The sequence below is a fragment of the Crocuta crocuta genome, unplaced genomic scaffold, assembly GCF_008692635.1.
Source record: "Crocuta crocuta isolate KB4526 unplaced genomic scaffold, BGI_CrCroc_1.0 scaffold77, whole genome shotgun sequence".
In the NCBI taxonomy this organism is placed as follows: domain Eukaryota; kingdom Metazoa; phylum Chordata; class Mammalia; order Carnivora; family Hyaenidae; genus Crocuta; species Crocuta crocuta.
This window is the reverse complement of record NW_027532172.1, coordinates 6,894,799-6,915,055: the sequence shown is the minus strand read 5'-3', so window position 1 is coordinate 6,915,055 and position 20,257 is coordinate 6,894,799. Positions and strand designations below refer to the sequence as shown.

The following is a 20,257-nucleotide window of genomic DNA, read 5'->3' as shown; positions in this document are numbered from 1 at the left end:
GTGGAGTTGAAAATCCACGTAAAACTTTGGACTCCCCCAAAACTTAACTGCTCAATGGTGAGAACCACAAGAGGTCGCTTTTTACTGTGATATGCAATTTACCAGAGAGACGAACTGCTCACAAGGAGATGATTAGCATTGCATGGAGTTTTAAGTGGATACTAGAAACACAAGCTCACCACAAAAGCAACAGGTGGCTAATTATCACAGTAGCACAGTATGTTCTATAGTAAATTGTATGCAGTTATAATTTAATACTACATCTTTATTCTTGTTTACATTTCTCTCTGCAAATGGTACCATGTACATACAGTCTATACTGTATGGAGTATACATACAGCATGGGAGGAAGTTAATAAATTTTAACTTTTATATTTTGTGTATATTTTTTGTGGTAGTAAATGGTTAAGATGGACTAGTATGTGTATATATTTTATGCTTTCATGACATACCTAACTTTTTCTTAACTTTTTAATATTTCTAGGCCACATGGTTCATCTGCAAGGTTTTTCAAATTGTCACAAATCCCCTCCTCCAAATTTTCCAATATACTTATTGAAAAAAGTCTGCATATAAGTGAATTTGCTGTAACAAAACACCTGTTGTTCAAGGGTCAGCTGTACTTCCAAATGACAGTGGTGCTGTCTGGTGGAGCTGATGTGCTTGAAAACAAGAGTGAGACTCTAGAAAAAACTCTGAGGTCAACCTAAACACTGTTGAGGAGACTGGTTAGGAAACTTTTAAGTTTGTCTTCAATAAAGATCAATTCTATGGAGTGCAATTTTTAGTTAATGGAATATAGCCAGGATACTTCTGTACCAATGTGAGATTATGACATCTTCTTGGCTTTAACTCTCTCTCTTTTTTTTAAATTAAATTACATTAAAAAATTTTTTTTTCTGAGAGAGAGAGAGAGAGACAGCGTGAGCAGGGGAGGGTCAGAGAAAGAGGGAGACATAGAATCCGAAGCAGGCTCCAGGCTCCAAGCTAGCTGTCAGCACAGAGCCTGACGCTGGGCTTGAACCCACAAACCGTGAGATCATGACCTGAGCCGAAGTCGGACGCTCAAACGACTGAGCCACCCAGGTGCCCCTAAATTACATTTGTTAAAAAGTAGGCTTCATACCCAATGTGGGGCTTGAACTCACAACCCTGATATTAAGAATAGGATGTTCTATCTACCCACTGAGCCAGCAAGGCACCCTATGGCTTAAACTCTTACAATGTAATGTGATGGGATTCATAAGAGCCAAACTGTATAAGTGATATTTACTCTAAGTGAGGGAACCTGGACTCCTGAGCTAGTAAGGAGGGAAAACACTGAGTGACCTGTGATGACCTGGAGAGATTCCTCATTCCTCCTCTGCTCTCCTTTCCAGCAGAATAGATAGTGAAGGAATTGGACATTTTCTCACATATTCTTAACCCAAAAGGGAGAAGAAAGCTTCCCTTAAATTATGTGTGAGGGTCTCAGCCCTGTGCAAAGCCATCTCCAGTAAAAGGCTACAGCTTTGTCACCATTTCAGTCACAGACCAGTGTTATGGGGGTAGGCTCCAAGTGGCAGCCATCTGAAACCACAAGAGATGCTCAGGAGCAGAGCTTTCCCAATTCTGGTTTTGGGCTGAGATGGAGACAGGATACTGCATTGGAGTGCTCTAAGCTGCAGGGAGTATCAAAGGAGTGATTTCAGACTTTTTCCTTCATCCTAGAACTGTTGAGGAAATTAACCATAAAGGCTATAAAGTGATTTCAGAGAAAACATGAGCAGTATTTTTGTTAATCTCTAATTTTACTTCTTTAAACTGGTCTCCAAGAATAAAATTGTTTGGGCAGGGGAGGGGGGGTGGCGCCTGGATGGCTCAGACCGACTCTTGACTTCGGTTCAGGTCATAATCTCACAGTTCCCGAGTTCGAGCCCCTGAATCCAGCTCCGCGCTGGTGGTGTGGAGCCTGCTTGGGATTCTGTCTCCCTCTCTCTGCCCCTCCCCTACTTGCTCTCTCTCTCTTTCAAAATAAATAACAATAGGGGCTCCAGGGTGGCTCAGTCAGTTAAGGGATCTGTGCTGACAGCTAGCTCAGAGCCTGGAGCCTATCTTCAGATTCTGTATCTCCCTCTCTTTCTGACCCTCCCCTGCTCACGCTGTCTCTATCTCTCTCTCAAAAATAAAAAAACATTAAAATTTTTTTCAAAATAAATAAAAATAAATTTAAAAAATAAAATTGTCTGGGAAAGCTTTATATTTTCCTGTCGTTTGTATTGATTTGTGTCTAAGACATNTCCTCGCCCTGGTACATCAGCTGGGAAGCTTTTAAAAAGATACCAATGGAAAAGAAAAAAAGATACCAATGCCTGAGTCCCATCCTAGTTCAATTAAATCAAATTCTCTAGGAGTGATCAAAATCTCTAAGCATTAGTGATTTTTTAAAATTTCCCCAGGTTGGGGCGCCTGGGTGGCTTAGTCGGTTAAGCGTCTGACTTTCGCTTAGGTCATGATCTCGCGGTTCGTGGGTTCGAGCCCCGCGTCGGNCAGGGCATTTTATGTGCAAAGCTGAGAACTGTTTTAGAGCCTCATACTGATAACATTAAAATGTAGCTAAAAAGACGTCTTCAGCAGCAATTGGTGTGCCCACATCCTTTACAACCAGTGTAGCTGGACCCACTAATTGCATTTAGCCAGCTCCCAAACTTGCACTGCCCTTCCACAATCAACAGAGGAAACAATCCCAACGTCTCTTCCTCTGCCTTGAAATAAACCTCTAGATGGCCCGGGCGGACGGGGCAGGGAGTCTTAGGCTTGCGATCCACCCTGGACTTTGGGTTCCGAGGAGGCATTTGAGCCAGGCCCCACGCAGGAGAAGGAGGTTCCAAATGAGACAAATCCTGCTCCGGGTGACGCCCCGCCCTCAACTTTGCGAGGATACTGCGCCCAGCCCCGCCTCAGAGTGCCGCAGGCAGCGGTGAGCGCCGACTACATTTCCCACAATGCACCCCGGGACGGGCAGGGCCGGGACGAGCGGCTGGAGCCGGGCCTCCGCCACGAGAGGCCAGCGAGGGCTGTCTTCCTGGGCCGGCGTCTGGGTGAGGGCCGGTGGGAGGCGACGGTGGCCTGCGCTGTGGCCATGTCTGCGTCCGCAGGGGTCCGAGAGTCTGACCTGCGTCCTCCGGCCGAGCTCGGCCGGACACCTGCGCCCTCCTGGGGGTCCGGCAGAGAGCAGTGACCGGCAATCTCTGTGCGTCCTGGGCCCCTCCGGAGAAACAGGTGAGTACGACTGCCAACCCACGTGGCCTGGGGGTACCGAGAGACTGGAGAGCTGTCATCCTTGGAGCCAGGGGCGTGAAGACTGGGAGCCCCTGACACCTATGCTCCACTTGAGACAGGAGAACTTAGTCTCTTTGGGGTGCCTTAGCCGGTTGTCCCCCAGCCAGAGAATATAAAAGGTGAGGACCAGAACCCTTCCTTTGGCTGGCAGAGCAAAGTCCTGTAGGAGGCAGTGGGCTGGTAGGACCCGCCCACCAAGGCATACACATTTCTCCCCACCCCACCCCCAGCAGAATCCTCTCAAAAATCTGCAGAGGTGACTGTGAGGTGAGCGGGCAACTCCTGGAAGTGTCCTGGGGCTTTGGACTTTGCTCTCAAGGGTGCCCTGACTCAGATAACCAGTCTGCCCCTTGTACTGGGAAAGCAACCCTTTCTGGGTTCCAGTTTGCTGGGGGAGGGTGAGCAGCCTTTGTCAGAGAGGGGAGTGGCCACCAAGTATGACAAGTACCAGGCCACGCTCACGGAGTAGGCATCCTGCTGAACCAGCTACAGCAGAGCTTCACCAGGGCCCTGTGTGCCACAGACCCATGCATTCTGGCACCACCCTCTCAGATAGCCCACTCCCAAAAGAGTCTGGGCAGGATGGAGCGCTATCCAAGCAGGAAGAGGGAGCAAGAGTGGTAAGAGCCGGTAGGGAGGGGCTCTTGAAGGTTCTCCCTGCTACAGGGTGGGCGCTGGAGGGAGGGAAGCACACAAGAAGGGTTGATTGAGCCAACCTGTTTGGTGACATTGCTTGTAGGCACAGCAGAACACTTCTAGAGAAAGTAGCATGCCCTAGGGGCTTCTAGAGAGGCTGCCTGAGAAGGAACCCCAAGAGCACATATGGAACTGGTTCCAGGAGACCTCTCTCGCTTAACTGCTTCAGGCCCAGTCTCCCAGGAGCTTTAGTCATGCACGTTATGGGATTTACTGTGAGTCACTCAGCCTCCCTGCCTAGTTTCCAGACTAAGTGTCCAGAGAACTGTTAGCTTCATCAGGACTTTTGGCTGGATCCCCAGATTGGCCTTGGAGATGCTGAGCTGCTACATGATCTCAGGTAGCAGGGGAGGATTGTGAAGGAAGCATCCACTAGCCCCAGCCAGCTGATCCTGCCCTCATTTCATGTAGTTACCATGCTGGGTACCACGCAGCCATGCTGGGTTCAGTCACCTGAAGTCCCCAAGGGATCAGTGGGTAGTAGGCCCCCAGGATGTTGGGTAAGTGCCATAGACCTTTTTTGGGTCTTTGAGCCAGAGGTACAAGGCCACAGAGCAGGAGCATGTGGCTGACCAAGGATTCAACTCGGGAGAGACTTCCAGGAGCAGCAGAGAACCAATGGTCTGTACCTGCAATGTCAGGCCCAATGAATAGCCAGTAAGCCTGGAGGAACCCCCAGCCCGAGGCCCACAGACATGTCTTTGGCTGGACATCACAGGGGTCACTTCAGGCCAGAAGCTACCCAGGTACCTTCATGAGGTCAGAATCCAGTTTTCCCAGGCCAGGTCACTCAGGGCCTGGCTCAGGGTAGGCCAACTCTCAAAGGACTGATTTACATGGCAGAGACCACTTTTTGTGTATAAGTGCAGCTACATATGGTCTGAATGCTAAGTAAAAATAATCATGATATCTTAATGGCACTGGCCATTAAGTGTACTAGTGCCTACTGTGTGCCAGGGTAAACAAATTACATGGATTATCTCTTAATCCTCCCACAATCCCATGAATCGGTACTATCATTACCCTCATTTTATAGATGAGAAAACTAAGACTTATGAAACCAAACAAGGTCCATCCAGGTCCCTCTGATTCCAGGACCATTGTTCTTGAGCACTTGACTACTACCAAAAACAAGTCTTCTCCACAGGCAGGGGTCTCCAGAGGCTGCATTATAACTGGATATTCTTTGAGAATCTTTCACCTTTTCCCTTCCAAAGTTATTTATCTGGAAAATGTTGATTAAACTCCACCTGCGTGTGGAGCTTACATATTGAAATTTGTGACTGACCTTCAGTGTAGAAAAATGAAGCAGGGCAAGAGAGGTAAGAATCAGGGATATTGCAGGAAGGCCTCTCTGATAACACTTAAGCAGCAACCTGAAGGAAGTGAGAGAGTGGGTCATGTCAATATCTAGCCCCAGCGGTGGAATAGGTGAATGAGGGGCAAAGGGAAAAGCAGAAGATGTGGTCCAGACAGAAAGCTCAGCAAGGACAAAATTCTGAAATGAATGAGTGCTCAGGATTTACATTTACATTATCCTAGAGGAAAGCCATGAGGTCAGTGTGGCTGGGCTGAGGTGAAGGGAGCCGGGGAAAGGATAGGAGATGAAGTCAAAGAAGTAATGGGAAGGGGTAGAGTGGGGCCTTGTGTGCTGCACTGAGGAAATTGGCTGTCTCACTGAATGAGTGACAACCATTATTGAGTTGTGAGAGAAGAATTAAACGACCTGACTTTGTTTTCAAGAGGATCTCTTTGAGTGCTGTGAGAGGGTTAGGCTGTGCAGGACAAAGGCAGATGTGGAGAGACTGGTTAAAAGGCTGGTGCATCACTCCCCTAGAGAGATAATGGTGACCTGGACCAATGTGGTAGTGTGGTGGTGATGAGCTGTGGTCAGATTCTGGATATGGGCTTTTCCCATATAACGTCAGTAATCTGTTCCACAAAAGTTGGACATTATGTCTGGAATCACTGACTTAGTATCTGTTTCCTGTTATTTTATTGTATTTTTTTTTAGTTTTTATTTATTTTGAGAGAGATCAGGACAACATGAGTGGGGAAGGGGTAGAGAGAGAGAGAGAGAGAGAGAATCCCACGCAAACTCTATGCTGCCAGCACAGAGCCTGACATGGGGCTCAAATACATGAAACCATGAGATCATAGATGACCTGAGCTGAAACGAAGAGTCGGACATTAACCAACTGAGCCACCCAGGCACCCCTTTTCCCACTATTTTAAATTTTTAAAAATGTTTTTATTTATTTTTGAGAGAGTGAGAGACAGTGTGAGGAGGAGCAGAGAGAAAGACAGAATCTGAAGCAGGCTCCAGGCTCCAAGTTGTCAGCACAGAGCCTAACACGAGGCTCAAACCCACAGACCACAAGATCATGATCTGAGCTGCAGTTGGAAGCCCAAAAGACTGAGCCACCCAGGCACCTCCCCCCCCCATTATTTTAAATGGGAAAAAGTATAATGCTTCCCTCCTTGACCACAAACCCCCAATTTTCTAAAATGGCGCTAAAACACAAGAAAATATATACCCAATACATGCCCAGTAAGTTATAGTGTTAGATAGAAAATGCTGATAACATTCCCTCCTGATCACCAGAGTTTGCTGCTTTGATGCATATCATGGCCTCTTTCAGTACCTGCAACAGGCATGATGCAAGTAAGCCCATTTTGTTGCTACTTAGTGGGTGATGTTCTATCCAATTTGGAATGCAATTTGAGGATTTAAATGTACATCACTTGTTTAAAATATAGATTGGGTTTTGATGATGTAAATATGCATTTTTCTACATAAATATAAGCTGAATCAATACAAGTTTGTTGTATTAGTTATCTATTCGCTGTGTAACAAATTACCCCAAAACTTAGCAGCTTAAAACAACAATAAATATTTATTATCTCATGCAGTTCCTGTGGGTATTGGGGAGAAATTTGGGAGCAGCATTGCTGGATGGTTCAGGATCAGGTTCTCTCATGAAGTTGCGAATATCTAAAGGCTTGACTGGGGCTAAAGGATTGCTCACTCACATGACTGGCACATTTGGTACTGGCTGTTTGCAGGTCTCAGTTTCTTGCCATGAGGTTCTCTCTGTAGACAGCTGCTCGAGTAGCCTCACAATATGGCTGTGGCCTCCATCCAAGACAGCAGGGCAGAAGCCACAGTGTCTTTTATGACCTAGCCTCAGAAATCACACATTGTCATTTTCACATTATCCTATTCGTTACATAACTGCTCAGTGTGGGAGGGGAGTCTGCAAAGGCATGAACACTAGAAATTGAGGATCACTAGGGACCGGCTTGAAAGCTGCCTACCACAGTTGGGTATTAAAAACCAAAAGGAATTCTATAGGGAAAATATTAACTAGAGAGACATTTTGCTGTGTGTGCCTGTATTCACAAGTACAGGTGACAGGATTTGCTCGTGATTTGATGTATAAGGTGTGAGGAAAAGAGACGACCCCAAGATTTTTTTTGAAAAACTGAAAGGATGACATTGTCTTTCACTGAGATGGGAAAAAACTCTGGGAGGAGTAAATTTTTTTTTTAAATATTTTTATTTATTTCTAGGAGAGAGAGAGAGAAACAGCGTGAGCAGGGGAGGGTCAGAGAGAGAGGGAGACACAGACTCTGAAATAAGCTCCAGGCTCTGAGCTGGCAGTCAGCACAGAGCCTGACGTGGGGCTTGAACCCACGAACCGCGAGATCATGACGTAAGTGAAAGTCGGACGCTCAACCGACTAAGCCACCCAGGCGCCCCTGGGAGGAGTAAATTTTTAAGAGAATAATCAGGAACTCAGTTTTGGACATATTACTTTGATATACTGTAAGACATCAAGTAGACAGTTAAATGTGTGTGCCTCTAGAAGTCAGAAGAGAGATTGGGGCTGGAATAAAAATTGAAATCACTAATGTATCAGAGGAGTTTAAAACCATGCATCATCTGGTTGGCTCAGTTGGTTAAGCATCCGATTCTTGATACTAGCTCAGGTCATAATCTCACAGTTATGAGTTCGAGCCCCGTGTCAGGCTCTGCACTGGTAGTGTGAAGCCTACTTGGGATTCTCTCTCTCTCTCTCTCTCTCTCTCTCTCTCTCTCCTCCCTCTCCCTCTCCCTCTTAAAATAAACATTTAAAAAAATAATAAACACACAAGACTGAATAAGATCACCAATGGATTGAATGAAGACAGAGAAGAAATCCACAGGCTGAAACCTGGGTCCCCTAACTGTAAGAAGAACTGCAAAAAGGACTTAGCAGGAATGGTCTATGAGGTAGGTGGAGAACCAAGAAAGGAGGGTGTACAAGAAGAAAAGTGTTTTAAGAGAGAGGAAATCATCAAATATATATCCATTATTGCTACCGAGTGAGGTGAGAGGACCAACTAACAACCTTGATGGGAGCAGCGTTGCTGGAGTAATGGAGGTACAAGTCCAGTTGGAATGGCTTTAAGAATGAGTAAGAGAGGGGTACCTCGCTGGCTTAATCAGTAGAGCATGCAACTCTTGATTTTGGAGTTGCGAGTTCAATACCCACATTAGGTGTAGAGCTACTTAAAAAAAAAGTGGGAGAAGTGGAGAGGCTGTGGCAGATGTACTTCTTGATTACCAGATACCCGTGAGCTCCCCACATTTCCCAGTTCCTCTGGCCATGTGATTACTTCTGGCCAATCTATTTCTGGCCAATCTGGGCTTTGAAGTATTTAAGAGCTGGCACATGGCCTTGCTGCCCAATCTTTCACTGTCCAGTGATGTGGGAAAGGCATATATTCCAGATGGCAGAGCTATGAGATGCGAGTACCCTGGATTCCTGAATCACTGCTTGGAAGGGAGCTGAACTGCTACCAGACCCATGGTAAATTTTGTGTGAGCGAAAAATAAGCCTTTATGTGTGAAGCCTTTACAATTTTGGCATTCATTTGTTACACAGCATAGCCTAGTCTACTAATTATACTCCATGTATTATTTACTATTTTGAGGTCTGTTTGTTTTATAAAGAGCAGCCAAAAAAAATGGGGTAGAAACTAGAAGGGAATGTAGAGTTAAGGGGGGGGGATTCTCTTAACTTTTTAACTGAAATAATACAAACATAAAGTTCACAAATCATAAGTACAGCTCAGTGAATTATAACGAGTGAACACACCCAAAGGAAGGTGTTTTGAAAATGGAGGAAGCGTCAGCATTTTGGTGCAGGGTGGGAGAGAAGGGGAAACGAATGACCTGGGGGACGGAGAGGGATAGCTGCTGAAGCCATGTGCTTGTGCTCAAGGGCGAAAGGGACTGCAGTGGGGGAGTTTGCTCCCAGTGAAGCAAAGATAGCTCATCTTCAGTGAGAAGGAAGGCAGAGTCTGGCAGGTGAGACGAGGTGGTGGTGGGAATCTTGGAAGTTCTCTTTTGCTGACTTCTGCTCCCTCAGTGATATCATGGATCGTGATCTATGAGTGAGCATGGGAGAAGTAAGTGATGGAAGTCTGAGAAGAGAGAAGGTGTGAACTTATTGACTAAGGGAACGGGAAAGTGAGTCGACATAGAAACGTAGTAATTTGAAGCAATGGTTCTGGACCTACTCCCCGGAAAGAAGCACATAGTAGTCCAGGTCTCCATCCCCGGAGTCAGGTCCAGAAGGCTTGGCCACAACCCTGGGACTGTCAGTAGCAGCTTGCCCTCTGCCTGGATACAGACAGACTCATCTGTCTCTCTGGGGACAGTCCATCTTCACATAGCAGTGCAGACCCCAATCTCGCTTTTAGGTTAGCTTGTGAAATCATGCTGTGCGAGGTTCTCGTGCGACCTGTATCTTGCTGAAAGACCTAGGCACGGCCTAGTTATGGTAGCACCCACTGCCCCAGCCTCTGTGGTGTTACAGTGCTTGTTTGGCCTGTTTGGGATTACTCCTCTTGGTCTCTGTTTCTGAGCGGACCTTTCTGAACTGGTAGCTGTTGAGGGCAAGTAGCCTTTTAGTTACTCTGGCCCTCTGTCAGACAAGGTGGCCCATGCCTTGGTCCTCTGGGCTCTGACTCACGCTAGGAAGCTTCACTCTTTTTTTCTTTTTTTTGTTAATGTTTTATTTATTTCTGAGAGAGAGAAAGACAGCGTGAGCAGGGGAGGGTCAGATAGAGAGGGAGATACAGAATCTGAAACAGGCTCCAGGCTCTGAGCTAGCTGTCAGCACAGAGCCCAATGTGGGGCTCGAACCCAGGAACCGTGAGATCATGACCTGAGCCGAAGTCGGATGCTTAACCGACTGAGCCACCCAGGTGCCCCTAGGAAGCTTCACTCTTGACTGTCCTAATGGATGAGGTTAGTGACCTAGAATATCCCCAAAGGTAGATGTTCCCCCAAATTATCTTTCTTTGGTCCTACTCTAAGCAGGGTGCTACTATTGGCCAGTGGTGCCCAAATTTCACTTGTTCTGTGATGCTCCAGGTTTGGTGCAAGAGTGACCACCAGGCTTCCCTGTCTGCTTTGCCCATTGAATTTCTGCAAAAGATGCATTTGAGAAAGGATTCCATAGCTTAGAACAAAGATGACCAAACAAACAAACAAACAAACAAAACCCCAAAAAACTTGAAAGTCAGTTCTTTGGGTATATACAGAAACTGCCTGATAGGAGCTCTGGTGGGATGAGGATAAGGGGTCTGAGAGAGTGTCCTTGGACACAGGCAACCTGGGAACACACAAACAAGAGTGATGGGGATGCTGTCTCTTTTGTGGAGCTAGTAAGAAACAAGGCTTCATTTATTCCCTAGGACTCTGCCCTAGGAGGCCAGGGACAGGGTCTACTTTGCTCACACTAACACCAGTCCTTCCCAGGCCCTTGGCCTGCCTGCATGACTTCTTCATAAGTCTCTGACTGGTCTTTGCAGTCCTCTCGCCTATCTAGCCAGATTTGTCTTCACGAAAGGGTCAGTGCCTCAATGGAACCCCTCCCCTGTGAATGTATTTTGCCTGCCAAATGAAAGTGCTTCAGCCTGCCATTCAGGGGCCCTTAGAGGTGACTCCAAGTGAGACATCCAACTTTGTTATCCTTGTCATCCACTCATTGCCACCTCCACTTGGCCCTGAGGCTGCCGAAGGACTAGGAGATCAAGCTGAGTCTGTTCTGGCATTCAGGTGGGCACTGACTCAGAAAAAAGCAAGCCTGAAGACAAGCCTGTTTGCTCTTTCTTTGCAAATGCTTAGATATTCAGAAAGAACTATTGGTCATTTCAGTTTTGAATGAGGAAATGTTCATGGTAGGATGTGTAGTGAAAGATACCAGGGTACAGAATTGTTTCAATTCCCAGCTCCCAGTGCTTCCACCCGGTTGTGACATTGGGCAAGGTATTTACTCTCTCAGCCTCAGTCACTTTATCTATAGAGCCAGCCTGAGACAGGAGCACCTGTCGCAGAGTGCAGTGATCAGGCTTAGATAACCGTGTCCACTTACACTTCTTAGCACACTACCTTGGTGCTCAGTGGGTGTTAACTGCTGTTATCAGTTTGTAAAACAAACAAAAAATTATTTACATTTTATGTGCAGTCAAAAAAAAACCTAGAGGGGCGCCTGGGTGGCTTAGTCAGTTAGGCGTTCGACTTCAACTCAGGTCATGATCTTGTGGTTTGTGAGTTGAAGGCCCACCTTGGGCTCTGTGCTGACAGCTCAGAGCCTGCAGCCTGCTTTGGATTCTGTGTCTCCCCCTCTCTCTTTGCTCCTCCCCTGTTCTCTCTCTTTCTCTCTCTCTCTCTCAAAAATAAACATTAAAAAAACTTTTTTAAAAACTGGAAAGAAATGCACCAAAATGTGAACAGTGAAAGATCCTGAATGGCAGGGAAATGGTGACATTTCTTTCTTTATCCTTTTTTGTATTTTCCAAGTTTTCTACAATGAATAGGTACAATGAATTCTTCCTTTTCTATTTAGAAAAAGAACATCATACCTCATTTTTTAGAGGGGAATACTCAGAACCCATTCCCCAGAGGTTTGAGCTAGCTGGATCTTGGCGAGGGATGCTTCCTGTACTAACCACTGTTGCTGTACTGGCAGTGACCCCTGCCAACAGCACCTCCCTCCTTACCCTTGACACTGTCTTTGTTTGCCCCACAGGAGAGCCCAAGGGATGGCTGCTGACATGGAGAGGAACAGGAGCAGCGAATGCCCCGATGGCACCCTGGCCCCTTCTGATGGGCAGAGTATGGAGAGAGCTGAGAGCCCCACACCAGGACTGGCTCAGGGAATGGAGCCAGGTACGGGCAGGGTGTGCAGCTCCAGGCAGATGACAGTGAGAGCAGCCTCCAGGGCAACTGGGATTCCCACCAAGTCTTTCATTCCCACTCACTCATGCACTTGTCCAGTCACTCGTGGGCAATTTGTCAGGTGTTGGGGATACCACAGGGCACCGGGCTCGGTCTGTGTCTGGCCTTCCTCTGCACTTCATGTTGGGCTACTCAGCCTGTGCTGTCTGGCTGCCAGCATGGGTTCTCCTCCTGTTCCCTGGGTCTACTGTGTGCCTTCCTGGCTCCTTTTCCCTCCCTCAGCTCTCAGCTTAAATGTCACCTCTGCACGAGTTAGGCCTGCCTGCTCTGACCATGCTCTGTATAGGACAGTAGTTATTTTGTCATTTTATTTGTTTCTTTTATTTTTATTTTATTTTGTCATTTTATTTGTTTATTGCCCATCTCTCATCCACAAGATTGTGAGCTTTTTGAGCACAGAGTAGTTGTATTCCAAATGCCTAGTATGGTACCTAATTCATCGTAGAGAGTCAAAAATACATCTATTGAATTACTCTGTCAAAAAAAAAAAAAAATCAGTAGAGAAAGACTGACGGTCCCTGCCCTAGGGGAGCCACTCCTGGGCCAGTGGAGTGAGTTAGGAACTATGGTTTGAACAGGGTCAGGGAAACTGCTCACAGGGAGAGAGAGTTACTGCGCAGAGGAGGTATTCCACGCACAGGGCAAGGTGCTGGGCACACAGCAGTGAACAACCACCTTGCTGCCCCTCAGGAGGAATCCCACTGTAGTTGGGGAGAAGGATAATAACTGACTAGTGGTACAAGAGAAATCAAAGAGAGAGAGATGCTAGAGTGCCCCGGCTTGGAGGTCAGGTGAGGAGGTAACTAATGTCTTTGCTGAGAGCTGAAGTGTGACAAGGAGCCGGCCATGAGAGGAGGTGGGAGTGCTTTCCAGACAGAGGGAACAGCAGGTGCAGAGGCCCTGAGGTAGGTGGGGGCATGTTGAGGGTGTCAAAAGAGCAGGTGGATGAAAGTCAGTGTGACTGGACTGGGTAAGGGCTGTGAGATGAGAACGTGAGAAGCAAGTTATTCCCGCAGCCATGAGGGGTTTGGGTTTTATTGCCAATGCGACGGGAGGAAACTGGTGGGCTGTAAGATTCAGGGACGCGTAACTTGTAGCAGGCAGCAGCAGGAGGGAACAGTGGCTTGTCTCTCCGGGACAGGCGGCAAAGCTAGAGTGCCATATTACGCATCTTGCTGGTAAGAGTCTGCCAGTGGCTATTGCTCTAAGCACCAGTGCTTTTGGCTGGCAGGTGCCGGGCAGGAGGGTGCCATGTTCGTCCATGCACGTTCCTATGAGGACCTGACTGAATCGGAGGATGGGGCAGCTTCTGGGGACAGCCCCAAGGAGGGTGTTGGGGGTCCTCCACCACTGCCTACAGACATGCGACAGATCAGCCAGGACTTCAGCGAGCTGAGCACCCAACTGACGGGTGTGGCCCGAGACCTGCAGGAGGAGATGCTGCCAGGAAGCTCTGAGGACTGGCCAGAGCCTTCAGGGGCAGCTGGCCGGCCAGCCACAGAAACCCCCAGGGAGGGCACAGGCGAGGGGGATGAGGAGGAGGCTGCTGAGGCATGGCGACTGCACCAGAAGCACGTCTTCGTGCTGAGCGAGGCGGGGAAGCCTGTGTACTCCCGCTATGGGTCAGAGGAGGCACTTTCCAGCACCATGGGTGTCATGGTGGCCCTGGTGTCCTTCTTGGAGGCAGACAAGAACGCCATCCGTTCTATCCACGCAGGTGAGCCATCTGGAAAGGGGGGCAGGGAGGGCTCCCCTGACCACGATTAATTCATAGCACAGGGTGAATTCATAGTCCCCCAGAGACTAGAGGGCTGGGATGTGCTGTATGACCAAGGGCAGCCCTTCCACCTCACTAGAGGGCAATGACCTCATTGTCATCTGAACACAGGTAGCAACAATGACTGCCTTACAGGGTATTGTGAAGGCCAAAGGTGGCTCTACGTGGGCTTTGCCCTTGGAGAGAACTAGAAGTCCTAGGTCCGGAGCCCCACCCAGCTCTTGACATTTAACACAAGAATGTTTTTCTGAAGTGCTCACTGCATTTTGGCTGGTGCCGCTCTGTGAAGCAAGTGGCAGGGACATCCTGGAATCCTCAGGGGAAGGGAACCGTGGGCTGCTGTTTTTATCTTCATTATCCTTAAGCCCCTACTGTGTGCAGAGATCTGAGGGAGGGTGGAGAGGATGTAGAAAGCTACAGGCTGCGTAGGAAGCCGGGGCTCCCAGGGAGCTGGGCAAGGCCAATCCCGGAGGGCTCCCCGGAGAAGCTGACATCCCCTCCCTCCACCTTCAGATGGCTACAAGGTAGTATTCGTGCGCCGGAGCCCACTGGTGTTGGTGGCAGTGGCGCGCACGCGGCAGTCGGCGCAGGAACTGGCGCAGGAGCTGCTCTACATCTACTACCAGATCCTGAGCCTTCTTACTGGTGCCCAGTTGAGCCACATCTTCCAGCAGAAGCAGAACTACGACCTTCGGCGCCTGCTCTCTGGCTCGGAGCGCATCACCGACAACCTGCTGCAGCTCATGGCACGAGACCCCAGCTTCCTCATGGGGGCAGCGCGCTGCCTGCCCCTGGCGGCGACCGTGCGCGACGCGGTGAGTGCCAGTCTGCAGCAGGCGCGAGCGCGCAGCCTTGTCTTCTCCATCTTGCTGGCGCGCAACCAGCTGGTGGCGCTCGTGCGCCGCAAGGACCAATTCCTGCACCCCATCGACCTGCACCTGCTCTTCAATCTCATAAGTTCCTCCTCGTCCTTCCGTGAGGGAGAAGCCTGGACGCCCGTGTGCCTACCCAAATTTAATTCCGCCGGCTTCTTCCACGCACATATCTCTTATCTGGAGCCTGACACCGACCTGTGCTTGTTGCTCGTCTCCACCGACCGGGAGGACTTCTTTGCAGTCTCTGACTGCCGCCGCCGCTTTCAGGAGCGCCTGCGGAAGCGCGGAGCCCACCTGGCGCTGCGGGAGGCACTGCGCACGCCCTACTACAGTGTTGCCCAAGTGGGCATCCCGGACCTGCGCCACTTCCTCTATAAGTCAAAGAGCTCAGGACTCTTCACCAGGTGAGGGAGGACCTTGGGAACACTACTTGAGGGAGACGGGGACGGGAGGGGAAGCAGTTGGTCCTGAACCCTGATGCAGTCCTGGAGCTGATGAGCATCTGGGAATGGACTGACATGTTGGGTCTGTTTTACTCTGGCATCAGGGACCCAGACTCCCTATCACTCTTCTCCCTATGGGCATATACCTCTCTACTTTGTTACCCAGAAAGCCTTGAAATGCCCAGTACACCAGAAGGAAGCTGTAACAGAGGTCTCCTGGATCTCCTGCTCTGGAGCAGGTCTGCCTTAGGGGTCATTTTGATACCATCCAGGATGCAGAACTCCTCCAACAGAGGGGCTGTGGCCAGATGTGGCGTCTTCTGCCCTCCCATTACCCCTTTTGGGTTCCCAGAGTACTTTTCCTCCACTTCAGACATGTCACTTTGTCTTGGACACCTAAACTCAGATTGGCCTCTCCAAGGGAAGTTCACCAAAGATGCTATGAACTTGGGGGAGGGGGGAAGAACAGCGCTCCAGTCTGGGTGGGCCCAGCTCTGTCCTGGGGAGTCTTCTGTGGTAAGGAGACAATGCCCCATCCTGGGAGAACATTTGGAGGGTAGGACACATGGCAGAGTCTCCCTGGCTAGGACGAGTTTGTTTAGATCTCCAGAGAAGGCAATGAAGGTTATTTCTTTGCCAACCCACTCCCCCATCTCCAGCCCTGAGATTGAGGCCCCGTACACCAGTGAAGAGGAGCAGGAGCGGCTGCTGGGCCTCTACCAATACCTGCACAGCCGGGCCCATAATGCCTCCCGCCCACTCAAGACCATCTACTACACGGGCCCCAATGAGAACCTCCTGGCCTGGGTAAGGCAGCCCTGGGATGGGCTCGGCTTCATCGGGATCCCGGGCAGGGGCCCCAAGAGATGTCTAACCGCGATGACTACCCTGTGCCCCCTCCTCCAGGTGACAGGTGCCTTTGAGCTCTACATGTGCTACAGCCCTCTGGGGACCAAGGCATCTGCCGTCAGTGCCATCCATAAGCTGATGCGCTGGATCCGCAAAGAAGAAGATCGCCTCTTCATCCTCACGCCCCTCACCTACTGATGGGGATATGTGTGGGTTCAGCCCTCTTAGGCACACTGGGCCATGGAAGCTATGGGAGCCTCCACATGGGCTGGCCTCTCTTGCCCAGGCAGCAAACAAGCAGGGACTGTGGGTTGGGGCATGCATTAAAGTGCTCTGGGGAAGACACTCATTAGGCCTTGTCACTGGTCCCTTCACTCACACAGTCTCACTCCTGCAGATACCAGATCCCCCTCCTTAGTCCTTACCTGTGCTTCCCCATGCACAGGAGCACAGGCACTTAGAATCGAACCTTGGGCTGGGTCTTTTCACTCAGCTAAAGTCTTGCCATACATAAAATGCTCTCTAGCACCCCACTGGCCTTGGCCCCCACAGCCCCACTCCAGTACTCAGTCTGAGTCCCTGGTGCCTCCTAGAAGGGCACAGCCCCTCTCTCTCACCCCTAGCAGGGGCCCCCAGCTGTGTGCCCCAAAGGACCACTCATATACCCTGGGGGCTGTGGCTCTGCTTAAAGGGCTGCTGTAGGTCAGCAGTGACTAAGCTGAGTAAGAGGACAGTCAACTAGGGAGAGTCTGGGCCTTGGTACTGGTGGGTGAGATCCCTTGGTGAGGTGGTCGGGTATTCAGCACAGATAAATTCAGAGACCAGCCTCACTCCCTCAGGCCTCTGGGGAAATTGTTCCAGCTTGGTCTTCCTCATGAAGAGCTATCCACCTTGGCATCTGTACTTTTGGCCAGTGCCTTCCTCAGAATGTCCCCAGGAGTGAGCTGGAGGGCCTGCAAGAAGAGCCAGCTGACTTCTGGGGTAGGGGTGGACCCTGCCCTAGGAAGGGCAGATGCCACTAGGCACACTGGGCCCTCTTCAGCCATGCTGGCATGGTCCAGCCCACGGGGGTCACTGTGGACATCTCAGAAGGCTCAACAGTGAAGGCACAGACCCCTACACTCTTATCATGAGACCCTCTTTGGACAGAGCCCAAGGCATAGTGCAGAAGGACTCTATCTTGCTGTTGGCGGGGGGGGTGGTGGCGGGGGGGGGCTTTAGACTGTCGAGGGAATCACCCTTATGCAGTCTCTGAGAGCTGGGCTAAGATACTCTGCCACTAAAACCAACCCATGTTGGAAAATATATTTGGTGGGCGGCATAGGCCAAGGGTACACTGGAATGGTTCTACTTACTATCTTAGGCAATGGCAGCATAGCCCCTGCCCTTGGCCCTATCCTGGATCACATTAGAATGGGTATGGCAGCAAACTGCCTGCCTAGGCCCCAAGGTGCTTGGGGAACAGCGATAGGCTTGGTGGTGCTGCTCACCCTGCACATGTGCACATTTCTGCCTGTTCCTGCTTCTGTTTTCTCCCCCTTGATCTTGGCCAGTGCACCAAACCACTGCCTCTGGGGCCAGGGTGATGCCGGGCCAGCAGTCCATGGCTGCTATTGGCATTCCTGTGGTCAGTGGTCAGTCCCTAGGTACCCTTGTGATTCTTGTAGGACTCTCAGCTCCTCTGCAGTTTAGCACCTATTCTGGGTGGGTGTGGAAATGGTGGTCACAATTAGGTGAGTGTGTGTACCTAGGACAGTAGGCACCTGGAGTGTGGGTTTATCTGTCTGGGGATCAGACAGGCCAAACAGGGAAGGTGTTCTAGTGGAGGAACCAGCATGTGCAAAGTGAAGGATCTGGTGAAGAGCCTGGTATTACTGGTTTACAGTGAAGCTGGAGAAGTTTTCAAGGCCTAGGGTTCTTCCAACTCCAGGAAGTCTAGCAGCGGGAAGCCACTGAATTTGTTTTAAAGCTGCAGAACGATATGGTCATATTGTAGTTAGAGAGATCCCCTGCTACCACTCAGATGATCTCTTTGGGTTGGAGAAAAAGGCTGGCAATAGGTTTTTATTTTTTGTTTTTTGTTTTTGTTTTTGTTTTTCTGAGTAATGTTCAGAGTGATGTGAGAACCCAAAAAGGGAAAAGAGGGCACTCCTTCAAGGTGATAGATACTGGGGCAGTTGGGCAGGTCGAAACCAAATATAGGCCAGGCCTTGTGAGTTCAACTTGGGGGGAGCACTTAAACTTAGCACTCCAAGGCCCCACTAGCTGACTTCCCCTACGTGGTTTGCCTGCCCTGCTCCTGCAGAGTGAGCAGATGGGGAAGAAGGGAGGGGCGTTCCTGTGGATGCTGGTTCTCAAGGACCGGGCTGTCCATGAGGGGACCCTGTCCTGGGAGTAGCCAACATCTTGGCCACACGGTGGCAGCAGGGAATCAACTGTTGACGGCTGCACCCCACCCCCCAAATGAGTGGACAGGGTGATCAAGGAGGGTCCCTGAAGTCTCCTCCCAACCTACAGAAGTCTCTCTGAATGTATGACTAAGGTCCAAGAAACTGTCTTGGTGCCAGTGGAGAATGTTTCATTTCAGTTTTGCTGGGCATGATCTTTAATCATGTTGACTGTGGAACACAGGAACTGTGCCATGACTTTATGGGTATTTATTCATTTCCGGGCCAATTCTGGTTAGAGAAGGGAGTGCCATTTATGTTGCCTGAGGCTCTGAATCCTCCCAGTACTGGGTGTGGCTGCCCACTCCTGCTGTTTCCTCTCACTACCTACCAGGTGCTCACTACCTACGTCCAGCCCCAAGGGGGAGGGGAGTCCAGCACTAGGAATGGGGAAAGTGGGAAGTCAGGTATTCAGAGTCAACTGTGCTGGGGTGATATAGCACATGATTTGTGGGACCCACAAAATGGACTGGGCATTGACTGGATCAGGAGGGCTTCCTGTAGGTTGTGCCATCTAAGCTGCAAGAGAAGGAAAGGGAAAAGGTGCTCCTGGAAGGAGAAACGAGTAGTATTGTCTGGATGGGGGAGTAGAGGGGATACAGCTCCAAAAGTCAGGCTGAATGAGTCTGCTGAGCTGAAAGCTCCTCTCTCCCCCACCCCTCTTACCCTCCAAAGCCCCGGGCCCCACAGTTCACAGATCCCTCAGACCTCAACCTCGGGCCACCCTATGAAGGTTGTCCTCCCACCAGGGTCAAGACCCACCTGACTAAGGGGGCTGTCAGGCTGACAAGTTCCCCCAGCGCCCCCTTTCAGTGTTAGGGAGAACCAGTTATCAAGGAGCAGCTGCTGAAGTCCACATGCAAGAGGCAAACTTGCCTCTCCTCCCCCTAATCCCAGATGCTTCAGACTGCAGAAAGAACTCTGGGCAGCCACCTAGTTGGAACTACATCCTCAATTCGGAGACGGAGAGACTGAGGCCCAGCATAGCTTACAGAGCGGGTTAGAGGTGCCCTGTCAAAGCCCATGTTTCCCCCATATCAGGCGGGCACAGCAGCACAGCCAGCAGAGAAGGCCAGCACTGTGTGTTTTGTTAGCCCCATCCTGCAGCTTCTGCCTATTGAGGCAGTGGTGGAGGGACCACAGCTAGGTTTGGGCCTCCATATAAGCAGCCTCTCCTTTGTCTCTAATGTCCAGCCAACAGGCTGGCCCTAACTCATAACCTCTACCATCTTGGGCAGGCAGGGGGCAATGCGCCTTCCTCTGACACCATCTAGTCACTGACATTCCAGGGCAGGCCCATAAAAGGATGACCCTTGACCTCAGAGGGTACCCTTCAGCTCCTCCACAGATTCTTGGTCTCTCAGGGGCCTCCAGGCCCTGTTCTGGAACCAGCGTCTGAGTGTGTTGGCTGTATACTGGTGCCAAGGGAAGAAATAAGCCAGGTGGTCCTCAAACCCACACTGGTGCTGGGGTGGCTTCTGACCCCTCCTCACTTCAGCCCAGTCGGTCGTGAGCGGCAGGAAGGGACGACTCAGACCTGCCTACCTCTCTCT

The 20,257-nt window shown here is 50.0% G+C and overlaps 1 protein-coding gene across 1 annotated transcript; it reads left to right on the top strand.

Moving 5' to 3' along the window:
- Positions 1 to 3,005: 3,005 nt before the first annotated feature.
- On the top strand, positions 3,006 to 16,606 carry MON1A (MON1 vesicular trafficking associated A). Its single transcript, XM_077777304.1, has 6 exons — positions 3,006 to 3,261; positions 12,105 to 12,244; positions 13,545 to 14,030; positions 14,604 to 15,369; positions 16,068 to 16,215; positions 16,315 to 16,606. Exons 2-6 carry the CDS (start codon positions 12,118 to 12,120, stop codon positions 16,453 to 16,455), a joined length of 1,668 nt encoding a protein of 555 aa, XP_077633430.1. The 5' UTR covers positions 3,006 to 3,261; positions 12,105 to 12,117; the 3' UTR covers positions 16,456 to 16,606.
- The last annotated feature ends 3,651 nt before the right edge of the window (positions 16,607 to 20,257 follow it).

Coding starts and splice junctions, on each gene's coding strand:
- MON1A (XM_077777304.1), top strand. CDS start 12,118: ATGGCTGCTGACATGGAGAGGAACAGGAGCAGCGAATGCCCCGATGGC. Junction 14,031..14,603: donor CATCCGTTCTATCCACGCAG/GTGAGCCATCTG, acceptor CTCCACCTTCAG/ATGGCTACAAGGTAGTATTC. Junction 16,216..16,314: donor ATGAGAACCTCCTGGCCTGG/GTAAGGCAGCCC, acceptor CCCCTCCTCCAG/GTGACAGGTGCCTTTGAGCT.